The sequence below is a fragment of the Anguilla rostrata genome, chromosome 14 (assembly GCF_018555375.3).
Source record: "Anguilla rostrata isolate EN2019 chromosome 14, ASM1855537v3, whole genome shotgun sequence".
In the NCBI taxonomy this organism is placed as follows: Eukaryota; Metazoa; Chordata; class Actinopteri; order Anguilliformes; family Anguillidae; genus Anguilla; species Anguilla rostrata.
This window is the reverse complement of record NC_057946.1, coordinates 39,937,729-39,960,075: the sequence shown is the minus strand read 5'-3', so window position 1 is coordinate 39,960,075 and position 22,347 is coordinate 39,937,729. Positions and strand designations below refer to the sequence as shown.

Sequence of the window (22,347 nt, the reverse complement as noted above, 5' to 3'; positions counted from 1 at the left end):
CACATGCAATCACACTTGAGGTTTTGTCGGCACATACTAGGCCTATATATAAATCATATGAAAAATTTAAAATATATAAGAAAAGTGAAACTAATTAAAATGTTATTAAAAGTTAAACATGCATATCTGCATATAGCTTTTAAGCATCTATATATACATTACATATAGCCTGTTTTCGGTTTGTCTGCTTGTCTGTCCGTTAGCACTAGACTTATTGTTACTTCTGAAAATCCTTTTGATATTTTATTTGAAGACTGATATTTTATTTGCAGACTGCTTGTTAGTATACATTTGATGCTGCTGAATATGTATTAGCTATTGGCCTGTTGTCAGTCTGTTCAGTGTGGCAACTTTTGTTTTTCTTAATAACCTTTCTTCGATAAAAGCTAGTAAGCTACACTTACACTTAAATATCAAACATAGCCTATTAAAACATTATTTTGCGTTGTAGAAGTAGCTACATTGTCTGTGACATCCCCACCGAGTGAATCGTTTTCAGAGGAGACCCCGTCATTTCAACCGAACAAAAATGGAATTTTAAAATGGATTCTGGTTTATTTTATGAATCGTTCACCTTTTACGACAGACTTTGAGAAATGTTACAAATAGTAAAATTTACGACAATTGTTTAGACCTTTCCTGTTAATACGTTTAACAAAATAAAATAAGTATAACAATGACAAAGTATAAAATTCGTTTTGTTTTTTGTTTTCTTTTTCAACTAAGTTATGAAATTTTAAGCAGCCGAAATTAAATTCTGGGTGTATTTGGAATTTATTAATCTATAGACCGATATAACTGAGAAAATAGGCTACGCAATGATAGGAGCTATTGGGTCGTTTCAACATGAAATTTCGTGTGGAATCATAGTGCCAAATCCATGGCCAAAATGAGTTATTTAAGCTTGAGAAAATATTGCACGATTGTTATAGGTAATAAACATGTACGTAACATATGTAGAACTAATATCTGTAGAAGTATTTTATCATACAAAATAATTAACAAAATAGTTTAGACTCATTTTTTGGAGCTCCAATCTTTTCGTAACTGTTCGTGGGAGTAAAAAAGAAGAAAAATTGCCCGTATTTTGGTAAGCAAATTTTTAGTTCTGTATTAGCCTTCTCATTGGTCGAAACCACAGTCAGATTCCACCACAAAATTATCTGATTGAAAATCTGGGAGGGGAGAGAGGCGGGCAGCGCTAAAAGTCAGAACTGTGACAGTGGTTAGGATTCAGAATAATTTAAGAAGGGATTTTTAAGCAACAGGACAAGACCGTTTCACCAGGGCATACCAAAGGGGAATTGTTTATATTTCTCACAGGAAAAAGGGGTCAAATCTGACAAGTAACGCGAACATCAACGTACTGATACATCTTCGTCTGGCTCGCCTAAAATTGTCGGTAAGTGGCGACTACAGTAGCTCAGTTACCTGTGATAAAATACAGGTTATATCCTTGCCTCACTTATAAAATTTAGAAACATCTGAGATCGATCTGATGCAGTCAGGGCATTATTAGGCGCCCAAGTTGGGTGAATGTGAGAATGCGTATTTCGACGCACAGGATCCATATGTCATCATTCATCATAAATGAAACACCACGCGCTTTTTTCGTAAATATATTTTATGTAAAAAAATTCTATATACAAACTAGCACGTCTCACACCTCTTGACAACTTTATAATTAATCAGCTGTGTTTAACGAAAACTATTTAACATATGACATACACAAAGTCTATTTCACGTAATTGAAATGATCGATAATGACAGTTTCGAGTAAATGGCAATATTGTCGATGACCAGAAGTGGATTCCGTTCTATAAAAGGGATGCTATTTATCATTTTTAGGTCATTACCTTCCATGCTATTTTTTGAGATTTTCAGCTTCAGGGCTTCATGCTAAATTAAGTCAGATGCCTGAACTAATTTTGCATAAATTGTGACGTCACCGAAAATGAATTTCCAGCGAACTTCTTGCTGTTTTCGTATCTGCGTTTGTCCGGCTTTGCAGCCCTTACTGTTCGCGGCTTTATCTACTTTATTTTGCTCGAGTAATGCGCTCCGGTTTGCGCCAAATGTTACCCGTGAAATTCAAGAATGTTCCAATAGGTATAAGCGAGCGTGGACAGCTCAGCGCCTAATAACACACACGCACGTGCAGACACTCGGTGCTTCATAATATGGTCGATATGAGGTTTATTTTCTTTATTATTAAAAGACTCAGGATGTTCACTTTGAACATCATGGCCAAATTCCAAAATGCAGATATAATAATAACAATATTATTAATAATGATAACGAAAGTACAACAACAACAATGGTAGTATTTTTAGAACAACAACAACAACAATAATAATAATAACAATAATAATAATAATAATAATAACGGTGATTATAGCCTATGTTGCAAAACATTCAAATGATTGATATATAGGCTATATTTCTTAAGGAGTATTCCTTGCCAAGTTTTCAGATTTCCAAAGTGTCCCAAATTATGAGTTCTGCAGCGAATTCATTCTCTTAATTTTTCCTCAACAGATTTACCAACGATGCCTCGTTCTTTTTTGGTGAAGAGCAAGCGGTGCTCCTCCTACAACGCTCACAGGTTCGTCGACGAGGAGCAACTCGAACTAAGAGACTCATCAGAGACAACAAATAATACAAGTAAGAACGGCACCAGGGATGAGGGCCGTTATGAGATTGAACGACACTTAGATATATGCTACCTAATAAAAATTCCCCAAGCACTGTCAATCTCAACCAACTGTACCAGTTCGATTCATAGCCTATCCGAACCTGGGCGTAGGTTCCATTTAAGAAGTCATGAACAATCCGCCATAGAGAGCAACGCTTTAATTTTTTTGGAGCTATAAACTAACGATTGCGATTGACTAAAATAGGATTGTGTTCATGTCAATCTGTTATTCGTTGTTGAAGTGTCGTACTGTTATTCATAGGACTGTGGCGAATGTTTAAGTGAACGGGGGATACCGGAAGCTATCAGGAAAAAAAACACATTTGGGCTAAAAAGTATCTGTGTTGCATAAGTTTTTGCTTAAACAGACTTACATAAAATAAAGATGCACTACTCAGTATTAGGTAAAGCACGGGACCCGGGAGCTGCCGAGTGTTTCGCAACGAGTTTGCATCCTCGCTTCTTGCCTGTCTGAAGCGGCGGCGCCTGAGAGCACTTTCTTGACTCTAACTGTTACTTAACGCTCGGATTACACCGGGCTAGCTTTGCTTCATGGAAATCCTAAACCTGGCGAGCAGTTAGGAGTTGCTGTCACGGATATGCAAACGAGTCTTTATTCAAATAAAGTGCGTTCAATCCTGTAATCTTTCCTGTTCATAAAACAGGTGTCGTGCCTCTTAGAAGCAAGATTATTACATCTGTTCAGTCCGATTCAGATGCACTAGGCAGAAACGAATTTGTGGCTGTGAACAAAGATTGAGTGTTTTTTTAAGTTATAATAACGAGTGGGAAAAACAACTTTAAAAATAAAACAAAACTTTAAGATACACGAGCAGCAAAAGCTGACTTCAGACCCATTCAAGCAAAAGTTTTTTAAAGCCAAGTTATGAAATGGAATGCTGTGTCAATTAAAAAAAAATATTTAATTCATATTTAAGGTGGAAATAATGTTGTAGTTAAATATAATCTTGTGTATTGTCCCTGCACTTATCATTTAAAAACTTTTCCCTGTAATAGATACTACTACTACTACAACTACTAATAATAATAATAATGATACACTTGAAACCACACTCAAAAAATGAATTGGATTTACTTAAAATTATGGACAGTGAAATTCGCGATCTTGTAATATAAAATATATGGGACTAAAACAATCAGAAAGTCACATATACAATACATAACATGGCATGCAGCCTCTGTCCATAACTTTCTTAAGTAAATCCAGCCGTTCATTTTTTGAGTGTTATATTGGAGGTAATATCACGGTTACAATCTGTGTTCACTTCGGTGAGTGTTGAGTGTTTCTCCTAAAAACGTTTATCCTCTTGCACATTTTGTTCATTTTATACGTTTGCCACGACATTGTTTATTTGGACTGATTACAATTTAATTTTGGCTGTTCCATAACACATAATTATTTGAACTCGTTGGTCTAGTGACATATCACACCATATTAGCATGCTGAGTCACCCTGGATGACACTGTCGAATAAGCAAATGGAGGGAATAATAAGAATCTAGAAGATAAACTGCCACGTTTTAGCCTCTGCGTTCACTCTGCAATTGTGTCAGAACCGGGTCCCCCGCACTCGCTGGACCACGGCGACCTGGAGCAGACCCAGGACGAGGGGCGTCCCGGCCATTCCGACCCCTTTCCCCCGATTAAACCAGAGCGGGAGGCCAGCTGTCCCGCACCCGCTCACCCTGAGCCCCCCGTGCCCCCCATGGTCTCCAGTGGAGCCTATTACACTCCAGGTGAGAATTACCTGTCCACGAAAGTAGCCCACTGCAGCAGCTCTTAAAATGGTGGCCATTACTGGCAGTTTTAATACTGAGTACTTGCGGTGTTGCATGTTGTGCCATCATTTAACAATACTTTCAGCCGTAAGTGATGCAGATTTAATGAATCTTCAGTAAACTGGAAATTCACGAAGGTGTAAACATTAGTTCTGAATCCAGAGTTCCAGCTTGTGACCTCCTGGCTAGAAGCTGCATTAGTGCTCAGTGCACGCTTCTGTTTAGAATGAGAGGGTTTTGATTTGACAGTTTGCTCACTCTGCTGTTCTTATGACTCTGTCGACCCTCCCATGACCCCCTTCTGTCTGTCTGCCTGTCCGTCTGTCCACAGAACCCCAGCTCCCCGAATATCCCCGCTACTACAAGTCCCCGTTTGCCTGGGAGTCCGTGCACCCGTCCTACGATTTCCGGCAGATGGGGTTCCCCCCCTCCCTGCTCCAGCACGCCAGCACCCTGTACGGGGCACACATTAAGCAGAGCTCCGAGACCCCCCAGCCCCTGGACTGCAGCACACACTACTCGCCAACCTCCGACACGTACCACTGCATCACCTGCGATAAGGTGAGCTCACCTGCGACACGTACCACTGCATCACCTGCGACAAGGTGAGCTCACCTGCGACACGTACCACTGCATCACCTGCGATAAGGTGAACTCACCTCCGACACGTACCACTGCATCACCTGCGATAAGGTGAGCTCACCTGCAACACGTACCACTGCATCACCTGCGATAAGGTGAACTCACCTTTGATACGTACCACTGCATCACCTACGACAAGGTGAGCTCACCTGCGACACGTACCACTGCATCACATGCGACAAGGTGAGCTCACCTTAAATAATTATTAAATATTAAATAATTGTTATATCAAAATATAATAATTATTTAATAATATGCAATACCAATAATAATATCAACAACATTTAGTAAAATACTATACAAATTGTTATTTTCAAAGAGGATTCAATTCAATTCAATTCAGTTGATTGTATAGCCCATTTTACTGAGAAAAAAAGGAACCATGGGGAAACCAGGTCTGATCCCCCAAATAACGAGTTAGAGAGGGGGCCCAAAGCGCTGTCCATGGGAATGTTTGGAGGTTTTGTTCCCAGTATCAGAAGCAGGCCCTTTGCTTGATTTCGCTCGCATTGCACCATTAACAGAATATCCTGAAGGGGGTAACAAAGCAAAATGAATTAACATTTAATATGAAGACATCACTGCTTCAACACCTGTACCATCTAATGCAAAATGTGAGTACTATATCAGTAACAACTTTCAGGCTTTGATGCCACAGAATTCCAGTGTCACTGTTAGTTAGAATGAACTGGGGTTGTAGATGTGGTTGAAAGGAAAACCAGTGTACACAGGGGGTCCCCAGGACCTAGGTGGTTGGAACCAGTGATGTGCATGCTCCAGGGGAAATCCTGGTAACCTAAACTTAATATTGCAACACCATAACCCCACCCCACCCCACGGATCATTACCTCTTCACTCAGAGATAACAGTAAGGTACCGCCAAAGCAGTATCCCTACCAAAATATTAGCGGATACTCAGGCTGCTCTAGCGCAGAAATTCAAATGATCACCAAACTGACCCAGGAAACTCCCCTTTACCCCCCTCCCCCCCCCAGGTGTTCTCCACCCCCCACGGGCTGGAGGTGCACGTCCGGCGCTCCCACAGCGGCACGCGGCCCTTCGGCTGCAGCGTGTGCCGCAAGACCTTCGGCCACGCGGTCAGCCTGGAGCAGCACATGAACGTCCACTCGCAGGTACGCACCTGGGGAGAGCCAGCTCTCTCCCTCTCTCACACACTCACAGGTACACACCTGGGGAGAGCCGGCCCTCTCCCTCTCTCACACACTCACACACGCCTCTCTCTCAGACACACACACTCACACACGCCTCTCTCTCAGACACACACACTCACACACGCCTCTCTCTCAGACACACACACTCACACACGCCTCTCTCTCAGACACACACACTCACACACGCCTCTCTCTCAGACACACACACTCACACACGCCTCTCACACACACTCACACACGCCTCTCTCTCAGACACACACACTCACACACGCCTCTCTCTCAGACACACACACTCACACACGCCTCTCTCTCACACACTCACACACGCCTCTCTCTCAGACACACACACTCACACACGCCTCTCTCTCAGACACACACACACACACGCGCTCTCTCTCAGACACACACACACACACACCTCTCTCTCAGACACACACACTCACACACGCCTCTCTCTCACACACTCACACACGCCTCTCTCTCAGACACACACACTCACACACGCCTCTCTCTCAGACACACACACTCACACACGCCTCTCTCTCACACACTCACACACGCCTCTCTCTCAGACACACACACTCACACACGCCTCTCTCTCAGACACACACACTCACACACGCCTCTCTCTCAGACACACACACTCACACACGCCTCTCTCTCAGACACACACACTCACACACCCTCTCTCTCACACACCACACACGCCTCTCTCTCAGACACACACACTCACACCGCCTCTCTCTCAGACACACACACTCACACACGCCCTCTCCTCACACACTCACACACGCCTCTCTCTCAGACCACACACTCACACACGCCTCTCTCTCAGACACACACACACACACGCACTTTCTCTCTCAGACACACACACACACACACGCCTCTCTCTCAGACACACACACTCACACACGCCTCTCTCTCAGACACACACACACACACACGCCTCTCTCTCAGACACACACACACACACACGCCTCTCTCTCAGACACACACACTCACACACGCCTCTCTCCACACACTCACACACGCCTCTCTCTCAGACACACACACCACACCGCCTCTCTCTCAGCACACACTCACACACGCCTCTCTCAGTCACACACCTCACACACGCCTCTCTCTCAGACACACACACTCACACACGCCTCTCTCTCAGACACACACACACACACACGCCTCTCTCTCAGACACACACACTCACACACACCTCTCTCTCAGACACACACACTACACACGCCTCTCTCTCACACACACTCACACACGCCTCTCTCTCAGACACACACACTCACACACGCCTCTCTCTCAGACACACACACTCACACACGCCTCTCTCTCACACACTCACACACGCCTCTCTCTCAGACACACACACTCACACACGCCTCTCTCTCAGACACACACCCACTCACCACACCGCCTCTCCTCAACACACTCCCCACAACGCCTCTCTCTCAGACACACACACTCACACACGCCTCTCTCTCAACACACTCACACACGCCTCTCTCTCACACACTCACACACGCCTCTCTCTCAGACACACACACTCACACACGCCTCTCTCTCAGACACACACACACACACACGCCTCTCTCTCAGACACACACACACACACACGCCTCTCTCTCAGACACACACACACACGCCTCTCTCTCAGACACACAAACACACACACGCCTCCCTCTCTCACACACTCACACACACGCCTCTCTCTCAGACACACACACTCACACACGCCTCTCTCTCAGACACACACACACACACACGCCTCTCTCTCAGACACACACACACGCCTCTCTCTCAGACACACAAACACACACACGCCTCTCTCCCTCTCTCACACACCACCCTCTCTCTCTCTCTCTCAGACACACACACACAACCACACGCCTCTCTCTCTCTCTCTCTCACACACCCACACGCCCCTCTCTCTCATCCTACTCTCTCTCTCCATCTCTCTCGCTCATCTATCTCCCTTTTTCTCTCCTTCCTGCTTTGTAAAAAGCTTTTCCTCCCTAATTTCTCTTATTTGTCATAATCTGAAAAGTTTTTATTGTTGTATATCTGGGATGTATGTTCTAACCCCTAAGTGTTCAAAGTGAAAGTACCGCCGCAGTAATAATGAGAGATCCAAGGGGGTTCAAAACTATAGCAGAATAAATTCTTTGTCGAGTTCAAATGAAAAACGTGTCTTTTCATTTGTAGCGTTAATCAGAGAAAGTCTCTAATCTGTGGCATATTTCTGTACACTTTTAACTCTTCTTCTTGATTTTAAGGTAATGAAAATAAAAATAAAACGTCACTTGCAGCTTGTAGAAACAGATGTGTCAGGTGACCTGTGTTTTACTCTGGTCAGTTATGAATAAATTAGAACCCCTCGTTTCTTCCATCATAAAAAGCAATAAGACGTGAATGTACCCCTTGTGCCGAGTGAAGACCTTGGTCCCGTAGAGCTGCACGTCTTAATGTTACTCATTTTGGCAAATTGAGGCATTGTATCACACAGTTAACTGGGCTGCGTTGTGAGGTAAAGATTAGAGGCTGATTTTAGGGTGATAGCGTGAGGCCCGGGACTCCAGCTCGAGGGAGCATTGGGCTCACCTCCGAAAGCTCGCTCAGGTGGGGCTGGAAAGAGGGCGGAGCTCACGTGCGTTTCTCTGCGCCTCAGGAGAGGAGCTTCGAGTGCAAGATGTGCGGGAAGACCTTCAAGCGCTCGTCCACCCTGTCCACCCACCTGCTGATCCACTCGGACACGCGGCCCTACCCCTGCCAGTACTGCGGCAAGAGGTTCCACCAGAAGTCCGACATGAAGAAGCACACCTACATACACACAGGTGAGGACGGGCGGAGGGCGGGGAGAAAGAGAGAGAGAGTTAGATATATATCTACTGTTCGGTTCAATTTATGTTCATGCCCTAATGTCTTTTTACTAATGTATTTCATGCCAATAAAGCATTTTGAATTTGAATTTCAGAGAGACAGAGAGAGTGAAAAAGGGAGAAAGAGATACAGAGAGATATAGAGACAGAGAGAGGGAGAGCAAAAGAGATACAGAGAGATATAGAGACAGAGAGAGGGAGAGCAAAAGAGATACAGAGAGATATAGAGACAGAGAGAGGGAGAGCAAAAGAGATACAGAGAGATATAGAGACAGAGAGAGGGAGAGCAAAAGAGATACAGAGCGGGAGAGACAGACAGTGAAGGAGAGAGGAAGAGATAGACTTGACACAAACTGAGTATTAATAAGACATAAACAATGAGATAATCTCCTTTTTAAAATAAATGTTTGTATACTTTTCTTAACTATTGTTAAATGTTATATTCGTCTGTGTTTTTTTGTCCTACTCATGCTTTGGCAATATGTGTATATATATAGGTCATGCCAAAAAAGCTAATTTGAATTGAATTGATAGAGAGAAATAGAGACAGAGAGATAGAGAAAGGGAGAAGGATACAGAGAGAAACAGAAACAGAGAGAGAAAGCGATGGAGAGAAAGAGAGACAGAGAGATAGAGAGAGGGAGAAAGATACGGAGATAGAGACAGAGAGAAGGACAGAGAAAGAGATATCGATATGTGTACGCTTTGGCAATAAGTACAAGTGTATTTCATGCCAATAAAGCATTTTGAATTTGAATTTGAATTTGATATAGCGAATGGGCGAGACAGAGAGAGAAGGAGAGAGCAACACAGAGAGAAAGACAGAGACAGAGAGAAGGAGAGCGAAAGATATAGAGAAACAGAGAGAGGGAGAGACAGAAGGAGAGAGCAACACAGAGAGAAAGACAGAGACAGAGAGAAGGAGAGCGAAAGATATAGAGAAACAGAGAGAGGGAGAGACAGAAGGAGAGAGCAACACAGAGAGAAAGACAGAGACAGAGAGAAGGAGAGAGAAAGAGATACAGAGAGACAGAGAGAGGGAGAGACAGAAGGAGAGAGCGACACAGAGAGAAAGACAGAGATAGACAGAAAGAGAAGAACACTGATATACAAAACAACGTTTGCACAGTCATTTCAGGCACTCAGTGTTTATTTAAGAGATGATGGCCGCTGTTATAACAGATCGTGATATAGCTGCCAGTCAATCTAATCTGGCCCCGCTCCACGGTCCTCGCCTTATGAACAAGTACATTATGGAAGGGTTGTGTAAAGTTCCCAGACAGGGAGTCAACAGGATCTTATTTCCGGTGTAGACGCAACCTTACCAGCTCTTGATGGTAAACACAGAAAAAGCTCATCCTCCAATCCCTACTTTAGGCCAGCGGTGTCTGTGACCCGGCTGTCAGATTACAGCTGGCTGTCAGCTTCACATCAGATTTATGCGGCGTGAAATGTGATCAGCCCACACAGGTGGGGTGCATCGCCGTTAGGACAGAGCGGGGGGGGGGGGGGTTGGGGGAGGAACCAGCTTGTCTAATTCTGTTCATGAGCAGTCACCTGTGGTGGAATGTTTGGGGAGAAATGCACCTGATCTTGGTCATGTGCTTTACCAGCCTGTGTTTCTTTGCTTTCCAGCTTGGTTTTACCAACAGAACAAATACAACACTAGAACTTAAAATAAATTAATTGCTAATTTTTAGAAGGCCCTGCAGTTCATAAGCAGTCCACCAGCTCGGCTGTGGCAGTAGCCTTTCTGGGGGTAGCCGCTGCGTGCCGTTTCAGGTCACCGGTAATGGTGAGGAAACTGAGCTTGTGACTCTATGGTTGTGGGTTTGGTGCCCAGTTGGGGAACAGTCAGTGGGACTTCGTTCTCATAAAACACTATAAGACGGCATTCATTTTCCCACTGAAACATCCAGCTGTATAAATGGATTGTGTATGAAAATATAATCTGTGTAAGTCCCTCTGGATAAAAGTGCCACTTGAATGGCAAAAATTAAAAATTTCAAATTGATTATTAGCATTGCAGCCTTAGCAACACTTAGCAAATATGTGCATTGTTAATTCTTATTATTGACAGCTACAAAATTGTCTTCATTGTGAGATAACCATTTTTTGTTGGATTATTAAAGATTATTGGAGGTGTGAGTTTAACATATCTTTTTTGGACAATAAAATAATATTTGCTAAACAAAATCTTAAAAATCTTATCCAAAACCTTGGTGCAATTATATTAGTGTGAAGAATATTATTTTCCCATTCATTTTAGCATATACTGTACAAGTAACTACCAAAATAAGCACCAACCGTAGTATTCCACTCTGTAAAGCATTCGACAGTCTGATCTTGTTGAAAATGTCTGCTCATGTTGGATATTTGCAGTCAGCTGACTCAGAGTAGCGAATCAAAGCACGGTCCAGAAACATGCACTTTAGACCTACTCCCAATTGATGCTTTTCCATCAGACTTCCATGGAAACATCACCTTAGCCACTGCTCCTCATGAAAGATCAGCAGGTTCAGCAGTCTTAGTTGCTGCTCCTCATGAAAGATCAGCAGGTTCAGCAGTCTTAGTTGCTGCTCCTCATGAAAGATCAGCAGGTTCAGCAGTCTTAGTCACTGCTCCTCATGAAAGATCAGTAGGTTCAGCAGTCTCAGTTACTGCTCCTCACGAAACATCAGCAGGTTCAGCAGTCTCAGTCACTGCTCCTCATGAAAGATCAGCAGGTTCAGCAGTCTTAGTCGCTGCTCCTTATGACAGATCAGCAGGTTCAGCAGTCTTAGCCACTGCTCCTCATGACAGATCAGCAGGTTCAGCAATCTTAGTCACTGAAGCTCCAGCCAATCGTGCCCCCAACGTCCACTGCTCTTTCCCAGCCAATGAGATTCTTTCTTCCAGCCAGAATACTATGCATGTGAGCCTGCCCAGCCTTTTTATACACAACCGTGAGCAAGCTGGAATGTTACTCGCTTGCTTAATGCAGTCATACCAGTGTGGAAGGCAGCACCTGCTTTCAAAAGACTTTGTGTCCCCCATTTATGCAAGTGCTTCAGTTTACTTTTGCAGTTACCTGTTGCTGCAGTAATTATGTGGATTGTTTATTTTATATATCTTTCTTTGCTCATCTTTATCAAGGGAATGAGTTATTTGGGAGGGTACTGAATATTATGAATATTCATGAGGCAAAGCAAGTGCCCAGAATTAGCTAGTGACAAATTACTGATTGGCTGAAAAAGGTTGCTGCTTTTAGGCAAAGAAACATTGTTTTTCAGAAAAGGGGAAAGGTGCCTGTTATCCAGTCAAATAAATATAAACAGCATGCTCTGTGCCAACTTCATGCAATCTCATACAATTTGTTCTGAATATTTCTTTCAATCCATTTTGACTGACTTTGTCTGGTGGTTTGTTCTTTCTAATGTAGTATGCATTTTCAAATGAAAGAGGTACAGTTAGTAGATTCTAGTTGCAATGTGACTCTGGCTGATAAAGCAAATTAAGAAAAAAAAAAACCCTTAAACTATCAGCCTGCGTATTTGCATAGCTAGTTCTTCCACTTTGCTGAAAATGTTCTGAAAGAATCCTATCAGCAAACGTCGTAAAACTTACCAATGTTTATTACTGTTTTACAAATCTGAACAATAGTATGATTCTTTCCCCCAAGTCATTGTTATGTCTGTGCTTTTTCATGGTGATAATTACTTATTAGAATCATGAATCCGCTCAACTGAAATTTTATAGCATTGGGCCAAAATATATTTACCTTTGCCTTGCCTTTACCTTTGTCTGTGCTTCGGTAGTGTGCAGTTTTGAAACAAGACCAGGTCAAAACCTAGCATATGGCTGGACCGGCCGACCAATGGTGTAAGTTCATAACTCGCCCGACCAATGGTGTAACTTCATCACTCAGTCACTCAGTCAGTCACAGACATTCGCGTTTATAGGGCTGGCCCTGCTGTTGTGGTCCAGTAAAAAAAGATATGGCAGGCACTTTCTGAACATCAGTTGTAGAAATAGTAAATAATTGTATTGTATTCATGTGGGTTATTTTACCAGTGGTATTAGTTATCAGAATGCTAATTTTCTTCAGGTAGGCATGTTCTCAAGAAAGTCACAAATATATTTGCACTGTCAATTACACAATGGCTAGACTGACTGTGAATGTACATCTGTGTGCGTGTGTGTGTATGGTGTGTGCATGTACGTGCGTGCGTGTGTGTACGTGTGTGTTTTTTTGTAGGAGAGAAGCCCCACAAGTGCCAGGTGTGTGGCAAGGCCTTCAGCCAGAGCTCAAACCTGATCACACACAGCCGCAAGCACACGGGATTCAAGCCCTTCGGCTGCGAGATCTGTGCCAAGGGCTTCCAGCGGAAGGTGGACCTCCGGAGACACCACGAGAGTCAACATGGCCTGAAGTGAGGAGGGAGAGAGACAGGGAGGGAGGGAGGGAGAGAGAGGAGAGAGAGGGAGGGAGAGAGAGAGAGAGAGAGAGGGAGGGAGGAGGGAGGAGAGAGAGGAGAGAGGGAGGGAGGGAGGGAGAGAGAGGTAGAGAGGGGGGGAGGGAGGGAGAGAGAGAGAGGGGGAGGGAGGGAAGGGAGAGAGAGAGAGGGAGGGAGAGAGAGAGAGAGGGAGGGGGAGGCAGGGAGAGAGGGAGAGAGAGAGATGAGGGTACTTATTCTGGCAAATGCCAGACACCAAAAGTATTATATTCCAGTAAAAATATCCTCACATCTCTTAGAAATAGGTGTGTGTGTGTGTGTGTGCACGTGCAGGTGTGTATGCGTGTATATACTCACACATTCTTCAATTGTAACTCATGTTTTTTGTTAGTCTACTTTGTGAAGCAAAAGCAAAATGAAATGCTTTTGCAAACACCTTTTGTAAATATCATCTCTCTGCCTCCCTCTCTCACACGCACATGAACGCACGCACACGCACACACTCGCAGGCATACGCACGCATGCTGAAAGTCAGGTAACTTGCACAGTCGGACAGCTGAAGAGAAACAATTAAGCGTTAAGTGTGTATGACTGGTGTTGACATTTTTGATGAGAACGCAGAGACAAACCGATAGGCAACTTATGCAGTGTAGCGCAAGACCTTTGCAACTTTCTCTCCCGGCAACAAGCCAGTGTCTGCATCCCCTCTCTCTCCATCCAATAAAAGGATGAAAGGCAAAAAGCTGTTGAAATGATAGAAATTTCAGCAAAGTCAATAGTATATTCTCCATCCTGTATCCTTTTTGGATGCTTGTTATTGCTGTAGCTCCTTTCACTACAGGTAACAGTGAAGGACTGCATTACGTTTGCATTTTATGCTTTTGTGTATTGTTATTTAAAGAATAGCATTTTATCAAAACAAAGAAATGAATGTGTATATGTGTCATAGTATTTATGAAATATTACGTAAATATGAGTGTTTTTTTGTAATGAGAGCCAAAGAATTTAATTAAACAAAGAGAAATCCTTTTGAATGGAACTGTGATTCTTTATTGAAACTTTAAAATAAGTCAAGGAATCGGTGAGAACTCGTGTACACGCATACGCACGTACGCACAGGTGATTAGATTACTGCGAATACATTTTATGAAAATTCTTTGCTTTGCCTTGAAGAATGACAGCGTCAAGCGCAGGCAAACACTTTTTTTCCCGTCTTTTTTGTTTGTTCTCTGAACGTCCATTTCCTTGAAGAGCAGGATACAGAAATCCTAACACGGACAGTGCTGTGTGACAATAGCAGTGTCCTTTGCCAAAGGCAGGCATAAATCTCTGGAATAAGCAGAGATACAGAGGGAGTCAAGCTTCATTCAAATATGTACCTGGAGCTGTATGCAAATCCCTTGCGAAGCAAGTTTCGCAAACAGAGTCAAAAGTAGAAAAAGAGTTTTATGTAGCAAGAGGGATTATGACATGGCAGATTCGGTCTTTACTTGATTAGATTCTCTTTTTTACGCTTGAGGATCGATGAGATAGCGTCCTCCCAATTTGAGTTTTTATAATGACTAAGAATACTGATTAGATCTTAAAAGTTTTGCCTCCAAAGGTGTCTTAATTTTTTTTTTTTACCTCCCCCAACCCAGATTTCTTCCGTCTCTCTTCCTGTCACATGACCATAGCATCTTTGATCTCACTGCCCGAGTGTAGATCAGTTTTGGCAAACAAATCCCGGTTTGCCTCCCTCAGCACACCGCCTCCCTGGAACAACAGGGTGGGTGGATGCCCTAAAGCAGTTTAAAGGCAAATCAGGTTAAAGTAAAAAAAAAAAAAAAGAAAAGAAAAAGAAAACACTTTTAAAGAAAAAAAAAGCTGGTTCGGCATCATCGTTAACAGAGTACAAGTCATATTCAAAAGCTAAAATTAATTAAAGATCTACACTTTTTAAATTGTTTTTCAGATGAGGTGAACGATCAAATAGTTTTGATGTTTTGGCACGCAGACTTCAAGTTAAATGGTGTTATATGCTGCGGTTATCCGACTTCAAGAACGCTCTCAATATTTAAATCGCCCCAAAGCCTGTGCGTGTGTTTTTTTGTTTTTTTAATGACGGACTTGTATTTCGCGGTTCCCGAAGGTCTTTCTTCGGAATATCCTCCCTTGCACTCCGTGAGCTTTACTTCATCACTCCCATAGCAACAGACCACAGAAACCCTCCCACTATTTCCCAGGCCCCTCCCATATTTCTGGCAGGTGAATCACTGAGGAAAGTCCCTTCTGCTGTTCTGAACGTGGCCATGTTCACACCCAAGGCAATGCTTGTGGACATTCATCAACAAAAAAACATATTTGTTTTCTATTCTGTGTGTCTAACCCTAACCCTAACCGCCACTGAATGTTTCAAAACTAAAATACCACCGCTGCTTTGTGATCAAATAGCTACTATTTGTGTGCAGGGGAAGAGAGTGGTCACAATGACTGAGATTCAATCAAACCTTTGTCCTTAACGTTAACTCACAGGTAAACTCAATTACTACACCTTTTCTTCCTCACACTCAGGTTCTTGAGATCAACAATCACTGAATCTAACTCACCGAAGTGAGTTTGTGAAGAAAAAGTCAACGCTTTTACTCACAGCAATAATGCGACTGTAATGCAGGTCAATACAACGGTTCATATTAGTAATCATACTGGCCTAGTCGGGGGTGCCTTCCCACACAGTACTGGGGATTTGGCAAAGGGACATTTTACCATTAGCATTAAGTGGATAATGCCACTACACAGAAAGGGAGCCTGCTGTTTTTATCTGTCAGTCGCTTGCTCTGTCATCCGTCCTGTGCCCACCATAAACTGAATGGAAGGTAAATTTGTCCACAATAAATCTCAGGAATAAATAAAAAAAATGTTATCAAGAAGGCACAGAAGACTCATTTATAATCAAAAAAGCGTAGGCTAATTCTGATCTAGCCAACCAACAGTTTTCTTTTAACACGAAAAGTACCACGAGACAGATAACCTCATTAGGAAACTTCTGTATACCTGTAACATTATCCCACACGTGAAAGCCGAAGAACGGGGAAAAAAGGATGATGGCTAAAGCGGGTAACCATGGAATTTACCGTGTGAAGACGACACATTTTAGCACGAACAGTCGCGTAACTGCACCCCCCTCATAAATTATCGAAATAATTTCTTGGACGTAGCTGAATTTCGCAGAGAACAATTCAGGAAAGGTATCTTACTGCTTCACCACTATAGCTGACCAATCAGATCAGAGTCCATCCGCTGCCCTGAATCTAGTCATAATGACACTCGGTGGACTTTAAAAATGCATGAGGAACCTTCGGACTGTGTTCAGTAGTAATGAACATGTGGCAGTGGGCAGACTGTTTGTGCGCAGCGTTCAGCCAGCAGAGTCAACGTGGGCTCCAGCGAAGGGCACAGACGTCGGAACCGTGCCGACTTCACGGGTTCTACCCTGTCTGTGGCTCCCGAAGGGTTCCTTAACCGTGGCCCCGGGGCCATCCGTGAACGCAGTTTTCATACTCTTAATGTCCAATGAAGGATGGTGGCAGTGTAGTATAATGGGTAAGAAACTCCACTGCTTGTACCCTAAAGGTCCAAGGTTCAATTCCCAGGTAGGACACTGCTGTCGTACCCTTGAGCAAGGTAATTAACCTGCATTGCTTCAGTATATATCCAGCTGTATAAATGGATGCAATGTAAATGCGATGTAAAAGTTGTGTAAATCACTTATCGAGCGTCTGCTAAATGCCTGTAATGTAATGTAATGTAATGTAATGTAATGGATGATGTCAGAGAGAAACACTAATTTTACAAAAAATGTAACATTCCTTATAAAGGGATTGTAATAAGTTTAACAATGAACACAATCGTTTTCTGCTACGTATCATGGTGAATGATTCCTTTTGTAAAATGTTCCATTCTACTTGGTTAACTGACAGACCCCCAGCTGAAATTAGCATGGCGCTAAAGGCTGAACATGAGGACGCCTGGTCAGTGAAACTGAGTGCTGAAAATGAAAATTAGAAGTAAAAAAAAGAAAAATTCCAGTGAGCCAAAGTTGTGCTGTTTTTCAAATCTGTTTATGCTGAAAACATGAAATAATTTGTGTTTTTTAGAAAACTGATTTAGAGATTAACTGGAATTGGGGGGTGGGGGTGGGGATGGGAATGGGGTGGGGGGGGGTGAAATCAGTGTCCTTGTGCAGGGAGAGAAAAGAAATGCCACTCTTACCTCTGTCAGTTACAGTTGGTACACAAATCTGTGGTCATCATGCAAATTACTGTTTATATTTCCTTAGCAACACAGCCAAGCCGGGAACAGTTAGGCTCACATCCTGGTGTTGGGAGTCAAAACAAATCAAAACGGTGCACAGACTTCCCACTGAATCCCTCGCAGCCTGCACTGTGAAACAGGAGCCATGATGGCTCAGTAAACAGGGCCTGTGCTGTGAAACAGGAGCCATGACGGCACAGTAAACAGGGCCTGTGCTGTGAAACAGGAGCCATGATCGCACAGTAAACAGGGCCTGTGCTGTGAAACAGGAGCCATGACGGCTCAGCAAACAGGGCCTGTGCTGTGAAACAGGAGCCATGACGGCTCAGCAAACAGGGCCTGTGTTGGCACAGAACGAGGTTAGCATTAGCCTGGGGGAATGGGGGGTGATGGGGGTGGAACAATTCTACTTCTCCTTTCTTGCTCAGAGACAGGTGTGTATGTGAATATGTGTGTGCTGGTCTGAATGTGTGTGTGAATGTGTGTGTGTGTGCGTGTGTGTGTGTATATGTGTGTGTGTATGTGTGTGTGCGTGGGTGTGTGTGGTGCATTTGTGAGTGTGTGTGTGTGTGTGTGAGATGTGTGTGTGTGTGTATGTGAATATGTGTGTGTGTGTGTGTGTGTGTGTGTGTGTGTGTGTGTGTGAGTGTGTGTGTGTGTGTGAATATGTGTGTGTGTGTGTGTGTGTGTGTAGCCTCTCCTTACTCCTGCAGGGCACAAGTAAATCCCCCATTACCTACACTTCCTGAGTTGTGGGCTGTAGACTGCAGATGAGGATCCAGACCGTTTTCTGTCACACACTGCCTAACAGTCCCAGTGACCTCTGACCTCTCCATTTCAGGAACTCCTTAAACCCTGCCACTCTGTACTTTCACTCCTGACCAATGAGCACAGGGCTGCTTACTTCTGATTGGCTGGAGGGCTGCATTGTGTCAGGGCCTTCAGCTACTCTGCAGTTAAACCAGTGAAGCTCTTTCACCCAAACTGTGAAATGCGGTTAGCTCAATCAAAAGTGCGAGCGTGTAAAAAGTGCTCACCGGATAATTAGCTCCTGCGTTCCTCCTGTCCTTCAAGCTTTCTTGTATTGGAAGTTTCCAGTTGGTAACAGGAGGTTCTGGTTCCATCTGAAGAGCTAGCAAAGGATTTTAAATATTCATAAACAACCATCAAATCAAAGCACGTTTATATTCAACAACGGTGGAAATCAAAGCATGTTTATATTCAACAACGGTGGAAATCAGAGCCTGTTTATATTCAACAATAGGGACAGAACTTTCAGTGTTAAGACCAGAGGGATGAACCTCTGGTCAAAATGAAGAGTATCTGTGAATACCAGCTACACTCATGCATTCATAAAAGATCCCTGCTCAGTGTTCTCCCATATAAGGACAAAGATGTTCAACAGTTTTGGTTTTATCAAAACCAAACTGAAAGCTCACCACAAACGGGAGAGGTTTCAGTTAGGTCTGTTTTCAAGCAGTCTGTTGATGAGTAGGTCGCAGGTCAAGAAAACCTTGACATTCGACTGCTCCTCACCCAAGGAAATTAGGGTCTGGCAGAGATTTAACATTTTGCAGAAAGTACAAAATTATATTTTCCCACTGTTATGGAATGCTTCTGAGGAATTTATTTTTTCTTGATGCTCATATTTTCTGTTAGTAAGGAGACAAACTTCCACCAAATTGCCCCAGGGCAGGTAACATGCAAATTCTGTGTGTGTGTGTGAGAGAAAGAGAGAGAGAGACCCATTTGCAGGGTTTCCCTCATAAATGACAACTATGCAGTTGACCTTGTGTGTGAACCCACCAGATCCATGCCTACGGAAAGCCAAACAGGACAAACGTCTCATCAACGAGTAATAAGCCAATGCAGAGAAGACCGTGATTAAGCATTGCTTGCCTGACTGCGTACTGCTTCACCTATAAAGAGGTGAAGAAAGACTTGCAAATGCTTGGAGCCCCAATACTCTCCCTCGGCTAGCCAGCAGCTAGCCTGCTAGGCAATCAGAACACCATCTGACCTTCACAGGGACACTACACTAGCTGAAAAAGCCCAAAATCTGTTTGACACTCGTGTGAACATGATTCAGGCTGAATCATCATACACACACACACACACACACACAGGCCACAGGAGCAGAGAGAGGATATTTGACTTGCAAATGTGCCACATGCAAATGGGGCTGCTCTCTGAGGTGTGTGCGTGGACGTGAGCTTTGTGCCACCCTGAGACACGTAGAAGGGGTAGATTTACAGATGTAGGACAGAGAGAGAGAGAGAGATAGAGTGAGGCAAATAGAGAGAGAGAGAGCAGAAAGAAAACAGGAATCCCTGACCATGCAGAAGAAAAGTATTAACTGCAAGAAAAGAAACCTTTCGACCGCCTTATAGGTGCCCCGAGATGAGAAACTGATCAGTCATGCGGTCATAAACCCTTCCTATCCAGCGTCTCACTCAGCAAGACTGCACAAATCTTTCCCTTACGACTACACTCAGAAGCAGGAAAACCTGTACGCCCTGAGCTGTGATTGGCTGCAGCAGAGTGTCTGACGGCAGGGCCCCACCCAGCTTCCTCCGCCCAGGACACCGTGGTTCTGACCAGCCCCGGTTATTAGGATGAGGGAGGACGAGGGAGGGCTTGGGGGGGGGCTTCCCCCGCACCAGCCCAAATGTCTTAGCTGCACAGCCTGTTCAGAGCACAGCTGCCTGGTTACAGACTCACACCCACAGGCCTGAACGCATCAGACCTGTTCTAAGATCCCTACATTGGCTGCCTCTGAAACGGCTGACTGACTACAAGGTAGCAGTGACCACATATTCAGGCAAGGCCTTCACTGGGACAGGGGCCTACTACCTTGTAGACTAACACCCTATGAACCAGCTCCATCCCTTTGGTCTGAACTTGAGAGACTACTGGTGGCCGCCAGGTATCGCCTCAAACCTGTAGGTGTGAGATCTTTTACCTGCTTTACTTCCCAACTGTGGACCTGCCATCTCTCTTTGATCACAAAAAGCTGAAATGGCGACTGAATACCTTCCTCTTCGATTGTGCTTTCCGCAAATAGTATGTAACCGAATTAAATGTGCTTTGACTTTTAATGTTGATTTTTGTAAATTGTTTTGTTTAATCTTGTTGAGCTCCCTGGGACACTTGGTATGAAAAGAAATAAATAAAATCCATTGGGTGATTGACCATTGCTCACTGGCGACTCCTGTGGTCAGTCGGGGTCCTGCGGTCTGTGTACATCTGTATGTTTCCCATGGTGCAGTAGCCGTGCTGCGGTGGCTTAGGGTTTCGACCACAGGTTGAAAAATAACCGGTCGGTTGGCTACGTGTGTTTGTGGAGATATTGCAGGAAGGAGGAACAGCACTGTAATTCCGGGATTGGGAATTCTTGGAATCAGTATTGCATCAATGCCAACCACCCCGCTGGGCCAAACATATATGGCAGCAGGTTTGCCCAGGGAAGGAGTGATTCAGTCGTCAGGATAACCATTCCTTAGGACACAATAGGGACCCCCACTGGTCAAACAGGTGCAGACGGTCTTCGTCTTCAAGCTGCACTGGAAGCGTCTTCCTCCGCCTCACGTCTGTGAAAGCTCAGTTTGCTCGGTTTGGCGACGGTTGCGTTTAAAATAAGCCGACTTTACGTCTCGCCTTTCAGAGGAGAGCACGCGAGTCTGCCCTCTCTCAAACTGATAGCGAGGGCTAAAGCGAGGAGACCGGCGAACGCGATTGGGCGTTTCAAATTGGGGAGAAAAATATGGATAAAAGCGCAAAGAACTTAAACAAAGAAAATACGAACAATAAAAGAATACATTTTTAATTAGTAGTACAGGCATTTAGCAGATGCTCTTATCCAGAGTGACTTACACAACTTTTACACAGCATTTTACATTGTATCCATTTATACACCTGGATATATACTGAAGCAATGCAGGTTAAGTACCTTGCTCAAGGGTACAACGGCAGTGTCCTACCCGGGAATCAAACCTGCGACATTTCGGTTACAAGCGCAGTTCCTTACCCACTGTGCTACACTGCCACCTGTTTAAGAAATAACCCGAGCTCAAAGAAGAGATGAGAAGTAAATGAATGTGATGTTGAGCTGACCCCGAGAGACACTTATACAGACTTATCATTCACACTCACGCAGACTTATTCTTCAGAGTAACACAATTAGAGACCTGCTTCATTATAGAGATGGTTTCACCATTGTTTTCAAACCCACCGCAATATATTTAATATATTTGCATACCAAATGCAAGCCTTGCAGACTGGCATTTTGCGACAATGGAATCGCCCTTCCCTTTTCCCCAGTGGTCAGAATCTCATTTTCGACATCAGCCACGCTCTGAAATAATCAAATGCGGCTCCCGTCCGGTGAACAGAGGCGCGTTGTCTTCGGGCCGCGCCGCGCCGCCC

General features: G+C 44.0%; 1 protein-coding gene and 1 long non-coding RNA gene across 2 annotated transcripts; one reads left to right on the top strand and one right to left on the bottom strand.

Moving 5' to 3' along the window:
• Positions 1-1,191: 1,191 nt before the first annotated feature.
• Positions 1,192-13,644, top strand: gfi1b (growth factor independent 1B transcription repressor). Its single transcript, XM_064307563.1, has 7 exons — positions 1,192-1,402; positions 2,539-2,664; positions 4,270-4,452; positions 4,826-5,055; positions 6,132-6,269; positions 8,983-9,148; positions 13,431-13,644. The coding sequence occupies exons 2-7, from the start codon at positions 2,550-2,552 to the stop codon at positions 13,607-13,609; spliced, it is 1,011 nt and encodes a 336-aa protein (XP_064163633.1). The 5' UTR covers positions 1,192-1,402; positions 2,539-2,549; the 3' UTR covers positions 13,610-13,644.
• Positions 9,006-19,193, bottom strand: LOC135239130 (uncharacterized). The gene is made up of 3 exons (XR_010325290.1): positions 18,960-19,193; positions 10,519-13,600; positions 9,006-9,134 (listed from the first exon to the last, which is right to left on the bottom strand). It is a non-coding gene; the product is annotated as an uncharacterized LOC135239130 (long non-coding RNA).
• Between the last annotated feature and the right edge of the window lie 3,154 nt (positions 19,194-22,347).